Source organism: Amphiura filiformis, chromosome 4 (assembly GCF_039555335.1).
Source record: "Amphiura filiformis chromosome 4, Afil_fr2py, whole genome shotgun sequence".
NCBI classification, from domain to species: domain Eukaryota; kingdom Metazoa; phylum Echinodermata; class Ophiuroidea; order Amphilepidida; family Amphiuridae; genus Amphiura; species Amphiura filiformis.
In genome coordinates, this window is record NC_092631.1 from 47,134,062 (window position 1) to 47,157,174 (window position 23,113).

The window sequence follows — 23,113 nt, forward strand, 5'->3', positions numbered from 1 at the left end:
TGCTAGTTCTTAATTTCGCTAATTGCCAATTAGATTATCATTAGATTGGAAAGATCCCCCAAAAGTAGCTATATATGACCCACGACAGTGCTCATTGAATTTGTGAAAACATAACTAAATATATGCTTTTAAGGAAGCTGTTGCAAAATGTGCTTAAGTTGATGCGTCTTTTTATCCATCATTAGAAATACTTCCGTAGTCAGAACTCTTCAGGTCAAATCTCTGCGATGGATTCAAATATTCAAGGGAGCATCTTGGCTGTGTTTTATGAATATAGTCATGCAGACATGCTACATAGGTTTAATTAAATCAAATAATGTCTTGTCCCCTTGCCATCTTGCACATGCATAATACTAGTCTTTGGCATGTATGTATCTAACTCCTAGCTAGTCTGCCTTAAGTAATAAGGTTACAGGATATACAAGCTCCCGTCTGTGGGGTATTTATCAGATAATGTTATGTTCCATAATTCTCAGGTGGAAACAATTATTATAATCTCTTTATTTATCTTTTTCTTTTTTTTTTTTTTTTTTATCAATCAGCCGGCAATCAGGATATTTGTTTTGTACTTGCAGATTGCATGAACAAAATACTCTGTAAAGATATGCTTTTTCTAAAGGCTTGTAATCTTGAGAATTTAGGAAAATTGAAATTCATCGTCACATGTGAAATCATGTCTTTCTCTAGGGTCTGTGATTGTAGATAATATTCTAATGTTTTGTGAATTTGTTGTCATGATAATGACAATTGGCAGGTGATGCAAGAGATACCTGTAGTCACATGATGTCCTGGTAGCAACAGCTTTGCTAAATGGCTCAAAATATGCTAAGGTGTCATATTATAGTAATATATTTTGACATCTTTTTTTTAAAATAATAATTATAGAAATGGAATATTTGCTAGTTTAGTGGCAAGTTTAGGTAGTAAAGACATAGCATACACAATTTAAGTAAAATCCTTTCACTCTAAATAATAAAAATAATAAAAAATAGCTGTAAAAATGCCTATTATTTGTAACATGCCAACAGACGCCTTTTTTCAACAGCTTTTAATTTTTTTATGGATCCTTATAGAAATTCATGTGACCTGTTTCCCAAAATGGTGCAGTAAACCAATCAAAAAAAAAACAGAAAGAGGCATTATGAATTATAAGTTAACAGATCAAAAAAGGATTTAAAAGTTTGCCTTTATGTATGTTACTATTGTCTGTCAAACTTTTGATTGATTTTGAAGTCCCTCAGTTTTTTATAAACAAAGACTTGAAGCATAAACTAAAGGGTAAATCTATTGTAAATAACTTCATTTCTCCATATTATAATCAATTTGTAAGTGGCTGCCATCTTTTTTGAACATATAACAATTTAAAATTTTTTCTTGAAATGTCTGTCAAATAGTAACATACGCAAGACGGTGCTGTAATTCCTGCTAAACTACATGTAGGGTGATACAGCTAATTATGCTACATGACATAGCATTTAGCTCCACCTAGCTTTGTGGCACTATCACTTTGTGAGGAGAAGCTTTTTGATGACACAATCCATTGTTAAGTGTTGTCTGTCAAACATTTGTATGCATAAGTAACATACGCAAGATTTGTATGTGTCTGTCAAAAGTAACATATAATACGTTTAAAAAATTAAAAATCACTTGATGTTCACATTATGATGATAGTTTAGAGTTTATAAAAGTGTTTTAAAACATGTGATTTATAAACTGCATGTGATCTTTATTCAATTTCCCATCTTGAACTACTGTTTTTGCCAAATTATTATTCTGTATGTTACATTTGACAGACATCTTATGTATGTTATGGCTTGACAGACACACATATTTTATTTATAACAATTTATCCTCCTTATTGTAATATTTGGACACATTTTTTCCACAATCAGTTGCTGTAGGTCCTACACCTAAATAACCACAAAATACCTTATGTAATACTTTATAAATTTTTATTTGATTGCAGAAAATCATCAAAATTGTGTCTGTCAAATATAACGTACGCAAGGGCTAGAAAATTAAATTTGTGAAGGGTCAGTCCATGTCGAAACAGATTGAGTGTACACCACCCTCTTGGATTTTGCTCTCCTTTGGCTCAGGGTACCTTTCATGGATCCCTAGGTGAGGTCACAAGAAAAAATTCAAATTCCATTCGATTTTGCGAATGGCGGGCAATCAAAGTTTGGCGACCTCGACCAAAATTGTGAATTTAAGGGGTCCAAATGACAAAGTGCTCTCTTTGAGGGTACTTTCTTCTTAATTGAATCAGTTGTGATCCTCTTTTTGAATGTGGTCACTCACTGGCTGTGTCTGAAATACCTAATGCCAAAAAAGATAGATTTGAATTTCGTTGGGATTTCAGAGGGGGTCAAAATCAGCACTTCGTACTGTTCAATCAAATTATCTTGATTTTGAAGGACCCATAATAATGTCACAGTGCACTTATAGGTCCTAATTATGTTCAGAATGGATTAACCATATGCCAATGTCTATGAGCAATTAAAAAAAAAGAGAAATTTCTAGACCCTACAGAATTTTAGGCCACCCCTAAAGTGGTTCAGCCACAAATGGCACTTAAAGTCGGCAAATTTTGACCCCTAATAACTTTAGGTGTACACCAGATATGAATTTCTAGTCTTTTGCATCTGAAAGAATGTAGTTTAATGTTACTAGGAACATAAGATTTGTTTTGTATTTTTTGTGTTTTAGTATTAAGTTGGCGCTTTCAAAAATAGTCATTTTTGCCTAACATACCATGCATACAGGATACGGTACAAAATGCCAATTTTAGTATGATATTTTTTTATATTTTTGATCACTTTATAGCCATTTGTATTATTTATCCTGATATTTCAAGTTGCTCTTGAGTCAAGTAATAAAAAAAAACTACTTTCTAATCCTCTGTATGGATTTTTAAGGGGGTCAAAAATGCACTTCCTGGCAACGATGCACATGCAAAGTACAGGTTATGGGGGTCAAATTTTCAGAATGCTCCCAATTATGTCAAGTAATATATCAAATTACTCGTATGGTCATGAGGATTCCAAAATGTATAGTTTGTTATGTGTCAGACCTTTCAGGAGGCGCTATGACGAAAAAAAAATGTTCATAGGTCAATGACCTTTTGAAAGTATCAAAACACAAAAATACAAAACAAATCTTATGTTCCTAGTAACATTAGACTACATTCTTTCAGATGCAAAAGACTAGAAATTCATATCTGGTGTACACCTAAAGTTATTAGGTGTCAAAATTTGCCGATTTTAAGCGCCATTTGTGGCTGAACCACTTTAGGGGGGCCTAAAATTCTGTAGGGGGTCTAGAAATGTCTCTTTTTTGAATTGCTCATAGACATTGGCACATGGTTAATCCATTCTGAACATAATTAGGACCTATAAGTGCACTGTGGCATTATCATGGGTCCTTCAAAATCAAAGATAATTTGATTGAACAGTATGAAGTGCTGATTTTGACCCCTCTGAAATCCCAACGAAATTCAAATCAATCTTTTTGGCATTAGGCATTTCAGACACAGCCAGTGAGTGACCACATTCAAAAAAGAGGGTTACAACTGATTTAATTAAGAAGAAAATGCCTCTCAAAGAGAGCGCTTTGTCATTTGGACACCTTAAATTCCCAATTTTGGTCAAGGTCGCCAAACTTAGATGGCCCGCCATTCGAAAACGAAATTGAATTTGAATTTTTTTCTTGTGACCTCACCTAGGGGTCCATGAAAGGTACCCCTGAGCCAAAGGAGAGCATAATCCAAGAGGGTGGGTGTACACTCAGTCTGTTTTGACATGGACTGACCCTGAAATAAATGGTCTATAACTTATCTTTCTTTTAGTGTATTATGAACGATATATGTGCATACTATAATTTAAACCTGGTTGGAGACCAAAAGAAAAGAGCTGGAAAAATAATTGTGTGTTACACTTTTATGACACCTTAGCTTATTTTGAGCCAAATACATAAACATGTAAATATAGATTTCATCTGACTTGACAGTAAAAATTAACTTATGGTTTTGACAAGAAATGTATGTATTACTACATGTACAAACCTAATCAACTTTATCAAGAATAAGCTTTGTTGTGACACAACAATATTCAATGTATTGAAATGAATTGTGTTCAGTTGAGTTGCAACTTCATTTGCAACAATATACTGTAAAACTTGTAATTTTTGTGTGTAATTTTTCATGCTTTGCCGATTTCAAATTACTTTGATTCCTCTTAAATTCACAATAAGTGTAAAGTAAATAGACTTATGCATAAAAGAACATGGCCACACATTTTTAATTTTTTTGGGCAGCTGTATATTGAGAGCAAAAAGTGAACATTAATCTCCTTTTTTTTTAATCATGTTTCAATTTAGGGCAACAATAAATTTTGTGCCCACGTATTGCATATTTCAACCAGATAATAACCTTGAATGCACAAAACGAATAAATTCAGGAACTATGTAAAGCATTGACCTGTGCATATTATGCATATTAAAAGTTAGAAAATATAAAAGGGATAGTAACCATGAAAGGCAACTCCGTTAATGCTGCTTTGTAGAATTTATCACATGCATTTTGAAGTTCGTCGGACAGACTACACTATATCATAGTCATCAATGTAAAGTATATCTTGGGCATTATACGTGCACTCTTAAAGAATTACCACGGTAATTGAGACGGAGCGTAATGTAAAAAAGGGATTGCCTCTAAGGTCCTTTATTACAAGAGGTCATCAACATGGATTGTATATATGTAGACTGTAGCAATCAGCAGAGATACGTTGCTCATTCACCGATTCCCATGCCATAGATGGGGACCATATCCTGCAACATCCTTAATATTATACCAAGAGACTGCTTACTGTATATACTAATCAAGCGTGTCCATCGTTCGGAAGTTGGGACTTACTTATCCGGATCTACTTGACCTAGTGTTGGGTGAATCATGTACGTACTCATCGATAGCTAAACGGGAATACCCGTGGGGACTTAGTAGTGCTGCATATAGGGAACAAGCTGGGCTTGCCAACTCGTGAACTCAAGATATTTAGTGCACTCCATTTGGGAGCGATTGCATTAAGTGCTAAGCCAGCGAATGACTCGTACCCGACTCTCTAACCACCTAATGCAATATTGTCGTCTCCAGCAGACGTTGAACACGTTGGATAGGATCTATGCGTATGGAATATACATGGATATAACTTGTCGTCGCCATTGTAGCCAAATGATGCATTGATGTCCAGTTTCTAAGACAGGAAATGGTATGGTGTGACCTTGTAGCGTAGTAATTATTTACCGTCGACTTGTAACAACAACACCAACAGGTGTTTACGGCTAATTTGTCAAACGTTATGCGTTTGATTTCTCTTGTACGTTGATTTTGCGCAGCATGAGCTGGGTGTCCAGTGACACATGTTGAATTGGTTACAACACGGAACCAATTGTCACGTTTTTAAAGAATGTCAGTATACGCATACATATTCTGATGGTTAAAAATATAGCGAGTGATCAGTGAGAGATCTTACACTAGGATCCACAACATGCTCATCTACCAGGGGCACAGTTCTTTAACCCTAATACATTTGTACATTTATTTAGTGACCTTTGAAAATTTGGGTACAAAAACTCATACCCTGCAACTTGAGGTCAAATTTTGCACTCTGATTGTTTAATTGAAGTTATTGAACTATGCCATTGGGATGATGCCATTGTGGTCCATAGTGTTAGTTACCTTTTGTTATTGATTCATTAATTCAGTGTAGGGACAACGGGGTATGCATTTATAGTGTAATAATCATTGAAATGACTAGGATTTACTGCATTAGTCAGTGGATAGCATTTACTCTGCCACTGATGAGGATCCTGCTGAATATCAAGTAAGATCAAAGCAAACATAAAAGTATGTGGGCTGAATCCATAATTACTTGTATTATTCTTATATTGACCCATATGTTGTACCAGAGAAGATGAGAATCTATTCTCATCATCTCTGGTTGTACACACCTAGGTAGAGATGTACGTATGTGTGCAGGTTTGTATATGTGCCTTATTATGCCTGTGTATCATCACATAACTTGCTTGTGTAGAATGTTCATCCAAAGCAGTCTAGAGCTGTGATAATGATCCGTACTGGCAAACCAAAGCAATTCAATTAAATCACTCACGTCCATGATTAAGCTTATTTTATACCTACCAATATACTTTCAAGTACGGTATCACAGATGTCTATAAGGTCCTCAACATCTATCGCCAATATTATATCCCTATGTCTCGTCACTGAATTGGAAACATGTTTCAATTGTTTCAAATTGGATGTTAATTTGTTTGCAATTGCTTGCTCTATGTTCTTCTTATGTAACAATGTAAATACTTGGTGTATACAAAGTGGTCAAAGGTAAGGCTTAATAGGTTTGCTAAGACTTTAATACAGAGAATAACAGGTGTTTTGAATAGGAAATGGGTACTATTGGATGTACAAGTGCAAAAACATTGACTACTTCATCACCTGTTCTGGATCTGGATCTGGATATTTGTGTCGGTAGAACACCTCCTAAAAAGGCAACATCACCAACTTTCTTGCTGCTAAGTGGATGGACGCGGCAACTAATTTAATTTAATTTCTGAATCGCTTTCTTGAAGCTGGCCAGGGTTGGTGCCTCAACAACTTTTTCTGGTAAACTGTTCCATTCAGGTATGGTTGTTGGAAAAAAGGTGTCCCCGTATCGTCTGGTTTTGTATCTAATCTGGGTGAATTTTTTGTTTTTACATAGAAAACATGCAGAATAAGGTATCAGGAAGTCAACATGCTAAACATTTGTGCTAAACAGGTTTAGCTTAAATCCATGAGACCATTTCATAAGTACTTGCAGCTAGCAACACCATTTATTGAAGTGCAAGAGCTATAATTTATTAAAGTTTTCCAAAGTCTGTAAATCAACTACCGTATTGGTCCGAGTATAGTCCCACCCGTTTTTATGTGAAATTTTTTCACAATTGGGGGTGGGATTATACTCAATTTCAAAAAAAAAAATTCAATGCATTTTGAAATCATTAATAGAGTATGACATGAATACAAATTATCAATTTTCATATTAAAAATACAAAATATCTTGAATTTTTTTTTTTTTTTTTTTTTTTTTTTTTTTAGGTCAACCATGAATGATCCTAGCATCTAGGTCTAGGTCCAGGGACACTCCAAAACCGAAAAAAAAATAAACTTAAAAAAAAAAAAAAAAAAAATGGGGGTGGGATTATACTCGGCGTGGGACTATACTCGGGACGAATCACGGTATAAAAAGAACAAGTTGTAAGTTGATTTGGGGCATCTGATTTGTACTTGCTGAATACTGATCTTTGTGCATGTGAAACGGGACTTAATTACATAGTGTGGCGGTTACTATGGTACACTGTAAGTGCAGGTATAATGATCTGATCATTCTGATGGGCTTCTTTCTCCATAATACCTATATTATGTTACATACAAATGTTACAAAGGCCAAAACTGATGATCCACTAAATTCATTATATTTCTTTTGTTTATTACTAGGAAACCCAGAAGGAGAAATCTAAATCGGCTGCTGCTCCAGCTGAGAGTTCCCCTGCTGCTACCCCAGCCGATGACCAGCAAGATGATGAATCGGAACCACCACCTCCAGCAGAAAGACCCAAGCCAAGGGGACGTAGAATGGCCTTTAGTGCTGAGCCTTACACAGAGGAAGATGCTGCCTCCTACGTCAAAAAGGTAAACTTATGTGTTTGGTATTATCCCCATGCTACAGACCCTTGCTTTCTGCTCCCTGTGATGAGGTAATTGTTATAGCAATTTCTTCAAAGAATACATAATTTTGCTTCCGATAACAAATAGTCAGGAGAATGCAAGAATGCTGTAAGTGCAATAAAATAAAAAAGCTTATTATACGTTCCAGCTACGGTGACACCTCGTGACGTCACGCTGGACAAATTCCATTCACTATCAAAGGGGGTTCATGGGTGTGAATGCAATGGAGCAAATAAATCTACAATCAGTACAGCATTGATTTGCTAAGAATTGAACAGTGCACCTGTCTCATCAAACCTCTTTGAAAGTGACGGAAGTGTCATTGAAGTTGGAACATATGATACAATATGCTTGTATTTTGTAATCAAAGTGCTCCATCCATCCTCACCAGATCTAGTATGTATACACAAGTCCAGCTGTACAGCTATGCTCTGAAACAGTACTCAATCTGCAATCAAGATGCTAAGTAGGTGCAAGGTCCATAGTATGCAGGAAACTGTAGATATTTGGTAAGACTGATTGTATAGGAAAATGACATAACAACGTAAAAACCTCATCAGAAGCGTTGCAATTTCCTTACAAAGTGCGAGATTTAATCTTGATTCTTGTATAGGAATTCTGGCAAATCATCTACTTAGACTTTGAAAATTGATAAAAATCAATTTTGACTCGCACAAATCTTTTTCACACAAATTTTTTTGAGAAGTGAGTTGCAAATTTGTACCAAAATTCTAAACCTGCTCTGCTGAGTAGAGCACTAAAAAGCTGCATACGAAAAATATTTGAGAAAAAATTGAGAATATGGTAAACAGCATCCAAATTGTATGCATACCCATTTGGTGAGGATGGAAACCAAATTGACCCATTTAAATGTATGCGGCTCTGACACTAATCCAATTATCCCAAACGTGATCCTATAAACCCTATAGTGGGTTACCGCGTATTAAACAAATCAATTTTAACTGTTCCACGCAAAAATGGGCAAATTAAATTCAGCAATTGATGCAAGAAGTATATTGTGACTATAATACATGTAAATTATTATATAAAAATATTCCATGCCTAAAATTTTGGGTTTTTTTCTTGTGGGTAGTATTGATACTTTTGCACCAGCAGTCCGGCAATGTTTGAAAAGGTCATTCAGTTTTAGAAATGAATAATTATATTTTGACATTTGAACCATCGGTTTATTGTAACCCATAAAGGCATCAGGTGACTGCATAGACTCTCTTACTATACACACTGTATGATTCATTATGAAATTTGACATACTATGAAGTGTAAATATCAAACTTAATTTCATCATCATCACGTCACATCGCGCTTCAAAAAATGACAAATGATGCAAATCCAAGCAAATTTATTCAGCGGCCCTACATCGTTGCTGCATGCACTGTTTGATAACGTTGTCAGTCAGTCAACCAATATGGGACACTATATCAACAGGCCTTCTGGACCTCGGGCAAAGTCAAGATTTTCCCCATGGTAAACATAACCTATAGCCGCAAATGAATGCACACAGCTCTAATATCTAAGGTAGATATCGATGTACAAATAAAATTGTCCCTTTCCTGCCCTGCTTTGTATTTATGAGGCACTATATTCATAGTGGATTCTAGGACTATGCTGTAATAACTATTGAGTTTTAAAATGCATTTTGGTTTTGCAAAGAATGGAGTAAGAACAATCTATAGCTAATGGAAAGTACATCTATGTAGGAATGCAAATTGCATTGAACTCATATGGGAGCTAGGCTTTGCTGAATTTATCCAAATTTGTGTATTAAATTATGCTGTTGAAAATAGAATTTCTTAAATTCATTGGAGTTGGAGCAGCACACCAGTTATGAATGAACATGGTGGTTTGGAACAAGTGCATGGAGTAAATAATAAAATATTAATATAGAGTACTGCAATATGAATGAAGATATCTGATGAAGAAACTCTAGAGTTGACAAAATTTTTCTTCCTTTCCAAAGTAACATTTTTACTTTTAAATAAAATATCTAAATAATACACTGAAACCTTAATTTAGTTTCAATATAATATGGGGAGTACATATTTATAATTTATCACCCTCAAAAAAACGGTCACTCCGCAAAAAAAAAGTCACCTGCAAAAGTCACCCTGTAAGTTAGTAATTTTGCAAATTAGTCATTCTGCAAATTAGTCATCCCGTGTCCTGCACCCTGCAAAATCCTACACCTTGCACCCTGTAGCTTAGTCACCCCACATCCAGCATCCTTAACCCTGCCAATTTGTTCCCCCTGCAATTTTGTTGCTACCCATATAGACATTCATTAAATGCACACATACAATACAGTTGTTACTAATATCCAACTATGAAGTTATGTGCTTCATGTGTGACAAGATGTTTCAGTACAAATCAAAGAGTATGTACCAGATGCATCCCACACCAATATTTATCAATAATTATTTTATAGAATTGCAGATTCATACATAGTGGTAATAAAATGAAAGTAATTCAAATTAAACTTCAACACTACTTGTTTATTTCGCTTACCGGGAGTGCTTTCGAGGAACTTTCTCGTCATCAGCCAATGTTGTTTAACTCTGATGGGTTTTTTTTGGAAAACGGCTAGAGACCAACCTGATCAGGTGATATCACACTTGTGATGTCACTGAAGTCGGAATTTTCTTGATCAGGTTGGTCTCTAGCCGTTTCCAAGAAAACACAGGAGCTAACAACAATGGCTGACGACGAGGAAGTTCCTCGAAAGCACTCCCGGTAAGCGAAATAAACAAGTAGTGACAACATAGCCGGAAAGCGTAGACGATGATGATCAATAATTATGTTCAACCAAACACATACTATATCAGTTTGAATACAAATAATATTAATATTTTTTCTTAAAATATTATCATTTACATTTTTTTTAATTTGCTGATATCATTCCTCACAATTAATTTTCAAATGTTTTGAACATAATAAATCATAACATTCTTGTTTGTTGATTAGCATATATCTTTAATATCATGAATCCTTGCCAATCGCGAAATCTTCACACACACACACGTTTCATGGGGTTTCATGCTGTACAGTAAATTAATGAACAAAACATAAATCAAGCAGGCAGAATAACATAGAAACTGCATACAAGGCTTCCATGCATCATTTATTCATTTGTTTCACATACATACTGACATACCGGTGAAACATCAATTGGAACTGTCCTGAGCTGCTGCTTATTATGATTTTATAGAGCCTAGTGTATGAAACCGACATACATTGTAGAACAGTTGAAATACTTTTGAAAGGCATACAATTTCCTTGTGGATTTGATATAGGAATCAGAGCAGATTCTCTGGAGACAAAAATATAAATGTAATTTCGCAGAATTGCCATACAATGGACTTAGAAAATTATTTATTGTTTATGAAGAAATTGGTTAAATATAAAATCTTGTAAATCCATTCTCTGACTATATTCAACTTCATAGGCTGCAATGTTTAATGCAATATTTTCCCATTAGTTTGAATAGTATTAAAATAAAAAATAAATAAATAAATAAATGTAGATACTTATATAGCGCTTTATGCCGCAAACAGCCTCAAAGCGCTTTACATTTATTCCGCCATTATTAGAATATGTCGGAACCACGCTTTGCTGCCTACAAATGGCGCAGGGTTCATCAGTACAACGACTGTGACTACCCCTAACAGCTTCCCATTGCACCTGGGTGGGGTGAGGCAAGCGTGACAAAGCGCCTTGCCCAAGGGCGCAACAAACTACAAAGCACATTACTTTAATATAGGAATAATAATAATAATAATTAAAGTAAGTACCTAGTATGTACCAGTAGGTATGTAAAGTGAGTAAAAAGTATTGTAAGTGAGTAAGTTATTCCTGCTGGGTATTTTTTTGTTTGTGGTATTATTAAGGTGGCAGACTCAGGTAATTAAATAATACTAATACTAATACTACTACTAATAATAATAATTTAATACTAATAATTACAGGATAAATGAAACATTGAAATCTACTTACGGAAGTATGTAGGAATTTAGTGCTTTTGCACAATCAGGTGGTATATGACACATGCTTTTGCACAATCAGGTGGTATATGACACATGCTTTTGCACAATCAGGTGGTATATGACACATGCTTTTGCACAATCAGGTGGTATATGACACATGCTTTTGCACAATCAGGTGGTATATGACACATGCTTTTGCACAATCAGGTGGTATATGACACATGCTTTTGCACAATCAGGTGGTATATGACACATGCTTTTGCACAATCAGGTGGTATATGACACGTGACGTACGAGGCAGACAAACTACAAAGCTGACAGTCTATTCAAAATAGATGGTAGCAATTACTAATTGAAAAACAATATACTTACATCGGAGCATATTGTCATGTACACTCCAAAGGTTTTAGAGTATTAATACATTTTGCCCTTGACAACACATAACATTAGAATTGTTTTTGATGATTTCATGACGTCCCCTATACACAATGGCATTGTAAAGAAGCCCTCTTACGCTCTAGAACATTGAAGCCTGAAATCACATCAACATTGAAGCCTAAAATTTGAACTAAATCAAATCCTGTGTATGGATATGGTATGTGGTTGAACTTTTGGAAAAATTATCTAACTCTTTCTGTAAATTCCCCAGATTTGTTAGTCTAGATAGCATGTTTTGTGTATATTGTACTTCTTTAATTAATTAATTAATTTATTTATTTATTTATTTATTACATCTTCTTTAGCCTGGGGATACCCAATCAGTAATAACACTGTTTTCCATGGGTGCCCAGGGGTCAAACAAAATACATCAACAGGTTAAAACAATACATATGGAATATACAAATTCTTAAAAGTTAAATACAACAATACATTATTAATATACAAGTGTAAAAAACAAACATTAAGAAATAATCTGTTTAAAAATTGAAACACTAGCAGAAAGAGGTTGTTTGGCCATGACAGGCAGATTATTAAAAGTTACCACCCCCCTAGAGATAAATTTTCTTTCATCTGATTTGTTTCTACATACAAAATTAAAGATTTCTAATAGAGTACTTTTTTTCCTTTCATGTACAGGTGATACCTAAGGATTATAAGACTATGGCAGCTCTGTCCAAAGCCATCGCCAAAAACGTCCTCTTCTCACATCTGGATGAAACTGAAAGAAGGTATAGTAAAAATAAATCGCATACAGAGTGGGGGGAGAACAGTCACATTGGGCTCTTCCAGAAATTAATGGCACCCCCCTAAAGAAGACATGTGAATTTGTACCATAAAGTTTTGGGAATTCCCAGAGCAAAAAATGATGAAAAAATTTGGGAATCCCATGTCTTCTTTAGGGGCTGTGCCTTTAATTTCTGGAATAGCCCATTAAAGGGACAATCAGTGATTAGTTAAACCACAGACACTTGAGGATATGCCATTTTGAATCCATTAGCAATTGCATATTTTACCACCTGTGATATCATATAATCATGGTGTAAAGCTGCAAACTATCGCAGCAGAATTTTGTGTTTATTGTACTTTATTCCATGAGCTTACAAGTCACAGGTGGTAAAATGCGAGATTGCCAAATCAATCACTTTTATCCTGTTTAATCCTGGCAAAGAAGTAGTAAATAAGGAAGAAGAGCACAATTCAAATTGCAGGAGACTTATGGTTTAAATTGAATATGTTGATTTTGTATCAACAACTTTGTATAAATTGGCTAGCTATTATGCTCATCCTGTTTATCCAATTTGATTATTGTAAATGTAATCTCTGCCAAAACATTATCTCTTTGACCTGTTTATCTAGAATTTTGTACTATTTTTGTACCGAAAATAAATAACATTGAACACTTCCGCACATAATGCAAGCTGTGATTGCCACACAATAGGCTTTAATTGCAGGGATCACAAAAGGTCTGCATGTATGAACCAATTATAGTCTTTCCCTCTTGTATTCCTAATATTTCCATCTTTCATTCATTGACAGCATACATATGTTTATTAGATCAAGTATTGCTCTGAATCAGTAGAAGTGGTCAGTCAAGCTTTTGCCACTATATTGAATTTAATAATTCATTCACTTTAATTGGAATGTTGTCCAAATGTAATAGGAACGCATACAAAAAAAAAAAAGAAGCGCGGTGATTTATAGTGCGCTACGCACATGCACAACACCTAGACGTTGATCCACAAGCCTCAGCACACTTTACAGGTTGTCGCTGACCACCACGGCCCCACATCATTCCATAAACCATTTAACAAATCAGAGACTTTGCTGCTACAAGAGCACACACCCTAGACATTCCATAAATAGCCTTCAGAACCAGGATCAGCTCCCGAGTTTCATACGGGTTACAACGAGACAATTAGCAGTAAGTTCCTTGTCCATGGGAATTTCAAGCTAACTCAATTTTCCACGAGAATATACTAATCAAAGAATTTATATTTTTATGGAGGCTATTTCATCAATTTTCTTCAGAAAAATTTCCCCTGTCCATTGAGTGTAGGACTAGGTGTAGATTAAAATCAGACTTCCACTCTCCCCCTGGTGCATTTGAAATTGGGTAAATAAACCATGAAAGTACTCTATCCTTCAGAGGGGCATTAAGCTGTCGGTCCTGTGTACATAAAGACATCTCTCACAGTCAGTTTTGAAGAGTAGGGTGCTAACCCCTGCCTGTCCCAGTTCATACTAGTGGTGTTTGGATATTCATAATCTAAGTACAGACATAAAATTTCCCATTGGCCCTGCGTGAGTTGCTGATTAGTGGAGGAAGCAAACTGATTCTGATATCCACCATAAATAGCGGCACTTTGAGACTAGGTAAAAAAGCGCTATACAAATGTATGTATGAGTGTTGCTTGTTTTACCCGGTCCCGGTATTCTTTGAGCCTTGTTACACACAAGGGCTACTTGATGTAGAATCTCTTCAAAATAGCCCTAATTCGAAAATGTATTTTGTAGCTTTGGGTTGGTTACATGTTGACATTGATTTAAAGGTATCAAGATATTGGATGGGAAAATGGTAATTTCATAGCATGATAAGCCAAATGTCCCACAAAATTAGCACAATTTTCAACCATTTATCTTTGGAATCAAAAGTTTCATCAAAATACCAAAATGTCATGGAAAGCAGCTTCCTTCTATCCTTTTCCCCCAGGTGTGATGAGATGCAAAACAACATTGACGTCAATGTGAACATCATCAGTTAGAACAAAGATTGTCAGCTCAAGTAGATGCATGTTTCTCATGCTTGTAGGGGTAACACACAGTTAGATTTCTCATCCGCCTATAATAATACATGACATTATAATTATGATGCGTATGATGTGCAGCTCATTATGCATTCAAAAAGCATGGGAGGCAATATTGTTCGGATAATGGGATTCACGATGCAGACATGTATTGTAAAGAGAGAAATATATCGCCAAGTTAGTTATCACGATTGAGAAAATTTGACGTGCAGAATTTTGAATTTGCAATTAAATACAGTCCCATTGGGGTAAAAACTTATTATTCTAAAAAAATTGGATCTTTGCATTTGCATCAAGTATAAAATTGAAAGGCTATCACCTGCAGGTAGTAGCTTTGGCATAGCATTATCGTTCTCGATGGTGACGTCTGGGTGTATACCTAGGCTATGCATTTTATCACAAGGGCTGTTACACTACTAGCGTTCATTCAATTACTATGAGGACGTTCAATAAACGTGGCCTTGAGCGACTTCAGACTCTAGACTAAATGCAGGTTCGATGGCATTTACATTGTATTGCAACATCGAGTTGCCCGAGATGAGGAAAAGCTGAAAGGGTGCATTCACGGTGGTTTTAGGGTGTAAGAACCGAGAAATAGTTCATGGAATTATGCATACAAGTAGGATAGAATGGAGAATTTTTACTGTAAGATTGAATGTCATCCTTTTTTTTTTAGATAATTTTACTCTGGAATTTGAAATGTTGCTTTTCAGCCTGTCCCGTGTCTAAAAGTGAACATTAACCTCTCCACACGGGTGTCGACTGCTGACGACAAGTTCCTAATTTTCTTAAAAATTCAAAAATATCAAAATCATACATTTTCATGCCCATTGTTAGAATCAGCATGAAAAATGCATTAAAAGGAGTACAAGCAAGCCCCGTATTGGTTCAGCATTTCTTGAGAGTGCTTTTGATATCTTGAGAAAATATCTCAAAACTTGGACTCTTTTTATGTTGAATCCTATGGCTAGCATGTAAAGCATTAACTTTCTCCTCGCGGGTGTCGACTGCAGACGACAAGTTTCAATATTTTTTCAAAAATTCAAAACATTTCAGAATTGTAAATTTTCATAACCATAATTGAAATCGGCATGAAAAATGCATTAAAATGAGTACAAACAAGCCTAGTATTGACTCAGTGATTCTTTAGATAGCTCGTGATATTTTAAATAATATCTCAAAACTTGGACTCTTTATGTTGAAGCCTATGGCTAGCACGTATAGCATTAAGAGTTCCTTTAAAGGAGGATTTCGTGATCCTAGCATCCTCTTTTTATGACATTTTTCAGTACATATCCACGAAAAAAGCCTATTTCCAAATTTCAGTTGATTCCGATTTTGCGTTTGCGAGTTATGCATGATTATGTGTATTACACTGCTCTATAGACAATGCATTGTAATTTCGTTCTGGTGCACCAGAACGAAATTCAAATTTCACGATATCTTTGCAAAATGAATTAATCTGCAAGAAATATTTTGTACATAAACATTATGTAGCCAGAGGTTTCCAGTGATATAAAAATCTCAACTTTTTTTGAGAAAAGTGGGGGATGAGGCTGTGGATCACGAAATGCCCCTTTAAGTGAACACAGCTAAGGCAAAGTGTATACATTACTGAAGATGTTGTTATTCAGTTTACAAATTTTCAGTAACATTGATTTTGATTAGAAGGAGACTTTACCAAATCTCATCTTTGTCTAGATACAGAATTTGGGTCGATCCTTCATGTAATTATTTTGTGTAATCTAATCCTAACTCTAACCCTAATCCTAACCATAAGCCTAATCCTAATCATAACCCTATTCCTAACCCTAATCCTAACCCTAACCCTAAACTAACCCTAACCTTAACCCTAACCCTAATTTCGTGTAAAAGTACATGAAGGAATAACCAGAATTGGTCTTGATAAGGAAGTACCCATCTTGAAATATATGATTCCTTTGCCTGATAAGGAGTTCTAGAAATTTGAATTTTATCTTGCTCAAATCATTAAAAAAAAACCTTTTTTCCCTGCATCTCAACCAATTTTACTGACATGTGTTACATTATTTTCTTGATTATCTCGCTTACTTTTAATCCAGTCAGAAGATGTTTTTCCATTATACTGTGACATTCATGGGTAATTACAAATTCCACAGCTAAGATCTGTGTCAAACCACAAATACGAACACTTACACACGATTCAAAACATGTCTCATTGAGGAAGTATCAAATTTGCCCTTATTGCATGTACAATGCCTTGGTTTAAACCAGTGGTTGCATATTAATGCTCTGCGTGCTAGCCATGCACGTCAATGGAAAAAGTTGAAGTTTTGAAATATTTTCTCAAGATATCAAGAACTATTTTAAGAAATTGAACCAATACTAGGCTTGTTTGTACTCATTTTAATGCATTTTTCATGCTGATTCCAAATATGGTCATGAAAATTTACATTTCTGAAATTTTTGAATTAAAAAAATTTGAAACATGTAAATCTGCAGTCGACACCAGCGTGAAGAAGAGAGTTAAGGCTACATTGTGACATACTAAATGACGTCAGTAAGTACTTGAGACTGGCCACACATGCCTGCTATCTTCAGTAGATAGTACAAGACAGTATTTGGTTTTAACCTTTCTGTCTGTTACTGCTGAATCTTTAAATTTTATTTTTAGTTTTCCAACAATTTGTACAAAATGTTACACATGTTACACACGCCTGCTATCTTCAGTAGATAGTACAAGACAGTATTTGGTTTTAACCTTTCTGTCTGTTACTGTTGAATCTTAAAATTTTATTTTTAGTTTTTCAACAATTTGTACAAAATGTTACACATGTATATAAGTCAGAAATTTGAATGTGAGGAAAACCTTTTTTTTTTTTTTTCAGATATCTCTAAATTTTGTTTACTTTTTACTGCAGAAGAAATCACTAAATCAGTATATGCAAAAGTTACCAAAGGTCTTTACTCTCATTAAAAAAAACCTACTGAATATTTTACCTTGCTCTAAAGGTCTTAAGGGGTGGGGTATGAACGTTTGGACAGTATTTATTGTGGGACATTAGAGCACATCAGACATATCGAATTGCTTTCTGAATACGAAGAATGTCCTTTTGATATCAAATAATTTTGATTTTTTGAAATTCGGAATGTGATACAGATTTTATGGCTAATTCATAACATGACAACGGTAGACTGGGATCAAATTGAATGAAAATGGTTTTAAAATTTCATGTACGGTCTAAAGGTCTAAAAATCCCACCGAAGAGGAGGGAACACATTCCCCCTTATATAACTGAAAATGTAATGAAAATGCTTAGTTTTGAATTTTGTTTGATTTACACAACAGGGAGCAGTCATATTTGCAAAAATATTGGATAACAATATTTAATTAAAAAATGGTAAATAAAGCAACAAGATTATTTTTGATAAAATGTTACCTTAAGCACATTTGATCTGAGTATGATATAGATAGACTACTACTATACTACTCAAAATTTATTTCAGAAAAAAAAAAGGAACTGAAAAGCGAAATAGGAAGATATAAAATTACGCCAAATTTGTGAATTATTTATTACTGAACCCTGTCTCAGAAGACGTATTGCAATTACACTGCAGGAGACAACGATGTTCTTTCCGTGTCACCAATTTGAGCACAATTTAGTCACAGAGAAAATTGGAGGAGCATTAATTCAATTAATCAAGACACTGGGTTGTTGCAATGAATATAATATGAGCATACCAGTTCAAGGGTTCAATTGAAAGCAGAGGAGTTCAGATGAAAATGATCATCTTACAATCTGTATATCATTGCAGGGACTGCCTTTTGAAAATTAGAAAAGAGCTGTAGAATGCTCTTCTGGTCTCTTCAAGAAGAGCTTTAGAAGAGCTGTTTGCACCTGTGGCCATTAAAGCATAAAGAATTTAACGAGTCATCTAGAGGAGCTATATATCACTCTTGTAAATGCAACTTAAAGAAGAGCTGTAGAGGTGTGATTGCTCTCACTCCTCTCAAAAGGCAGTCCCTGTCATTGAAATGTCTGCATTTGAATTTTCAACTGTTCACATTATTGATTATCATAATTTAACAAAATATAAGATGATTTAATACCCTTCATGGATGAATCAAGTTGTTCTCTATCTGAGGACATGTTATTCATTATCGTAATCACTCAGTAAAGGATACCTGGCTCCATCACTCCATGTATCCGCAGCATTTACCGTAACTTCAAGCTGGTTTTTATGCCCCACTTATTTTATTAGATATTATGAAGTGAGTTAATTTATCCTACTCACTTTGATGTGAAATTTGAAAGTTTTCAAAGCTTTTACCCTTTTTTTCTATACTTTGTTATGTTATTGTTTAAATGATGCTAAATTTGACATTCTGAACAATTTACTAACTTGTACAAATGAATCTCGCTAATAATCAATACTAACAATGAGACAATCTTACAATTTCCTGTAACTAGCCTTTTAAGCATAATTCTTGTTTAAATATTCATAAGTATGATGTGACCTACAAAAACACAGCAAGAAGGAAAGTGGCTGCCAGGTTTTCAATCAGCATAGATTTCAAAATAGGCTAATAGATTTGCTTCTATTATGTCTTGTTTGTTTCGCTCTCAATGCTCTTTCCTGTTTAATTTTCATCAAGTACTTTTCAAGGATGAAATTTGATTTGACGCTAAAACATTGAGCACCGTCATCAACACCAATATATTTGCTAAATGATGAGCTAAACTCGCATCGGGTACCAAGCTACACGTATGAAACTCGGGCTGATTTTAAATTATTCCTGTTCCGTTTTTGCTCTGTCATAATAATTACGAGGTAAGGGAGCGATCGTTATTTATGACAGAGGGGGGAATGGGAAAATTTAGGGGGGAACACAAACTTTTTTTGGGGTCTTTAGGGGGGAACCTGAAATTTCTAGTTGAACCAGGAGGGGGTATTGTTAAATTTTAAATGGAGAAAATTGGGAAAACAAGGGGGAACGCGAAAATTTTGAGCGGACGCGAGGGGGGAACGCGAAATATGTTGTCAATATTTTTTTCCAAAACACCCATTCCCCCCCTGCCGTAAATAACGATTGGTCCCTAATGTGCCAGAAACAAAAGCTGTGTACAGACAGACAGAGACTTGCTATCAGGCGTAGTGAAGAGTGTTTGAACAGGGAGAAATATTCGAATATTATGCAGATGTATGTGTGGTTAGATTTATAGTTGCAACCCACTATATATCATCAATTCTACTGGTGGTAACAGGCTTATATTCACACGGCTTTAGCGCTTCATGTGAAAATATTTTTATGGGTTTGGTTTGGTTTTAACTCGAACATGCCAAATTGTGAAAATGGAATTTTGATGATGGAGGACAGAGTCTCATTACTGTTTACCATTGGTGAAATGTGTTCCATGGCATCAGTTACTATTTTTTTAATTCAAATATTTTAATAGTTTTATCCATGGTTGCTTAAACTGCAACATAAATTATTTTATGTTTTCATAAAACCGGAATGCAATTTCATCTGATTGATGGAACCGAAAAGGTCAATATATTTTAATATCTTGGTTTGATGTTTAGCATTGACGGGAAATATGCCATAGGACATTAATTTAGTTTAATGTCAGAAAGCTTTTAGAAACAGTTTAACAACAGACTTGACTATCATGATGTTTATAATATTGTATCAGGCCTTTGCAATATTGTAAAATGGTGGCATATTATATAATTTTGTTTTAGTACATGGTATGAAAGCGTTGACAGGGAAAGTCAGTTTTTGATTCACACTAGTAATGTAAAAAGTAATGTATTGCACATCATAAAGTTAACAGAATTTCAAAAACTAAAATATTCCACTTCCAGCTCAAGGCCCATTGCCATGAAAAAAACCCTCTTAGCCACTTTTTGCCTGATCTAAGAAGCGTGAAGCATACAAATATAGAGTACTGTGAGGTCAATATTGAATTCCACACCAAGATTCTCTAAAAGATGTGTAAAGACATTCCTTGATAAAAATTTGTCACATAAAATAGGCTGTCAAGAATATGTCACAAAGTTACAAGCCTGAGCTTGATCATAAGGTGTGAAGAATGGCACTGGGAATGTTATATTAAGTACAAGCACACTTTAGCACAGCACATCTCATAATGTGAAAGAATTAAAAATCTTACTGTACATGTTTTCTTCACCATGGCTTTGCATTTAGGTATAGCAATAAGGCCAAAAAAAATTGTTGTGTTGCCCTCAACCGTCCGACCCTAAATCCTGAAAAATCAGGGTACGTTCAAAAACTCAATGTTTTTCACTTAAAATTAATATTTTATTGAAAGACTAGTCCTTAATTGATGACTAACAGGTACCCAGAAGTCAAAATTGACAAATGTCCCTATTGAAGAAGCATTATTTAATATTTGAGGGGATTTTTTAAAAACTGAAGGTTTAAAAAAAAGAAAAGAAAAAGAAATCCGACCATACGGGCAACACAACAATTTTTTTTTTGGCCTAAGGGCTACCTTCAGACTGAAATTACTGCTTCTGAGCACTGGCATGGATAAAACAGAATGCAATTTAAAAGTAATCTCACAGTATTTGAAGTACAAATGAATAGTATGTTTCTCTACTAAATGTATATGCCTTTTAAATGTCACGCAGTAAACAGTGAGCTTGGGGTATTTCATTAAAGGCAATATATTTTGTACGCCTACATGTGACCCATGGGCGCCGCCATACCAAGACCACCTAGTGATCAGGAGATGTAGTGGCAAAGTCATAATACAATATGCAATATGCAAACTAGAGAACTTTTCAGGCAAATAATCATCAGTTACTAATATTGTATAGCCTATAGCCAAGTTATTACACATTGGGAGATTTTTTCTGATTTTTTCTTGTTTTCAAGAACTGAATTTAATAAGTATTTAAGGAGGTACTACACCCCTGCCCAATTTTGTGCCTGTTTTGCATTTTTTCTCAAAATTATAAGCATTTGGGACAAAGTAAGATATGTATATTATAGGCAAGGACTACAACTACTGCACTGGAAATTTTATTTCAGCACAGACAACAGTTGTGGAGTTACAGTCAAAAATGAGGGAAACCCAATATTTGATCAATAAATCAATAACTATTTGCTTTGAGTTGCTGAATTTTCAGTACAGTAGTTGTAGTCCTTGCCCCTATAATATACATATCTTACTTGTCACCAATGTGCTATAATTTTGAGAAAAATGCAAAAATAAAAAATTGGCCAGGGTGTATACCCCTAATAATACTGATGGTCATTTATTTAATTTCAATCCAATAAGAGCTAAAAAGGTGGATGAAGTGAAAATAAAATTAAGAGTAGAGTGGTTTTTGAATTGTGATTATAGTTGATGATATTGCTAACCTTTAAACAATTCACTTATATAATTAACTACAGGTTGTGTTGGTCAATACTTAATTGATTTGTTTACACTGACAGACATATATGATTATAGATTCCATTGTATGTTTATTATTAGCTACTAAGCAGGGAGTGGACGCTGCTGCATTTGTACAGGTTGTTATTAGAGCATTGTGCAACAAACAATTTGTGCTAAATGAAGGCTATTTAAAACATTTTTTTACCAAAAAGGAATATTATAATAATATCCTCCCTAATATTCTTTTCATAGCCTTGCATTTTACTCCTCCCACATATGTGATATTTCTCTCATTACACATAATTAGTGTTAACCCTTGCCTTCAGTTCCATGCATATAGATGGTGGCAGGGATGTACAGGGATAGCATCTCACAGCTTTCCATACACTATGGACCACAATGGCCTCATCCCAATGGCATCTTTCAGTAACCTCAATTAAACAATCATAGTGCAAATTTGACCTCAAGTTGCAGAGTATGAGTTTTTGTACCCAAATTTTCAAAAGTCATTCAATGATTGTACAAATGTATTGGGGTTAAAGAACTGTGCCCTGATAGATGAGCATGTTGTGGATCCTAGTGATAATATAATTGGGCTATTCCAATTGAAATCTGTACACCCTCGTGGAAGACATGTCCTTAATCTTCTACACAGGGGGTGTGAATTTCAAATGGGATTACCTGAATGGGTGACTCCATTTT

General features: G+C 34.8%; 1 protein-coding gene across 3 annotated transcripts in view; it reads left to right on the forward strand.

Annotated features, from left to right (window-relative positions):
* The window catches only part of LOC140150967 (cAMP-dependent protein kinase regulatory subunit-like), a 111,371-nt gene that overhangs the window by 38,885 nt on the left and 49,373 nt on the right, over nucleotides 1–23,113 (forward strand). For 2 of the 3 annotated variants that reach the window (XM_072173132.1, XM_072173131.1), the window contains exons 2-3: nucleotides 7,550–7,744; nucleotides 12,856–12,947. In XM_072173132.1, coding sequence (XP_072029233.1) covers nucleotides 7,550–7,744; nucleotides 12,856–12,947 — 287 coding nt within the window. Of the gene's footprint in view, nucleotides 1–4,530; nucleotides 5,265–7,549; nucleotides 7,745–12,855; nucleotides 12,948–23,113 lie in introns of those variants that run through there. The other variant, XM_072173133.1, reaches the window with a different exon arrangement.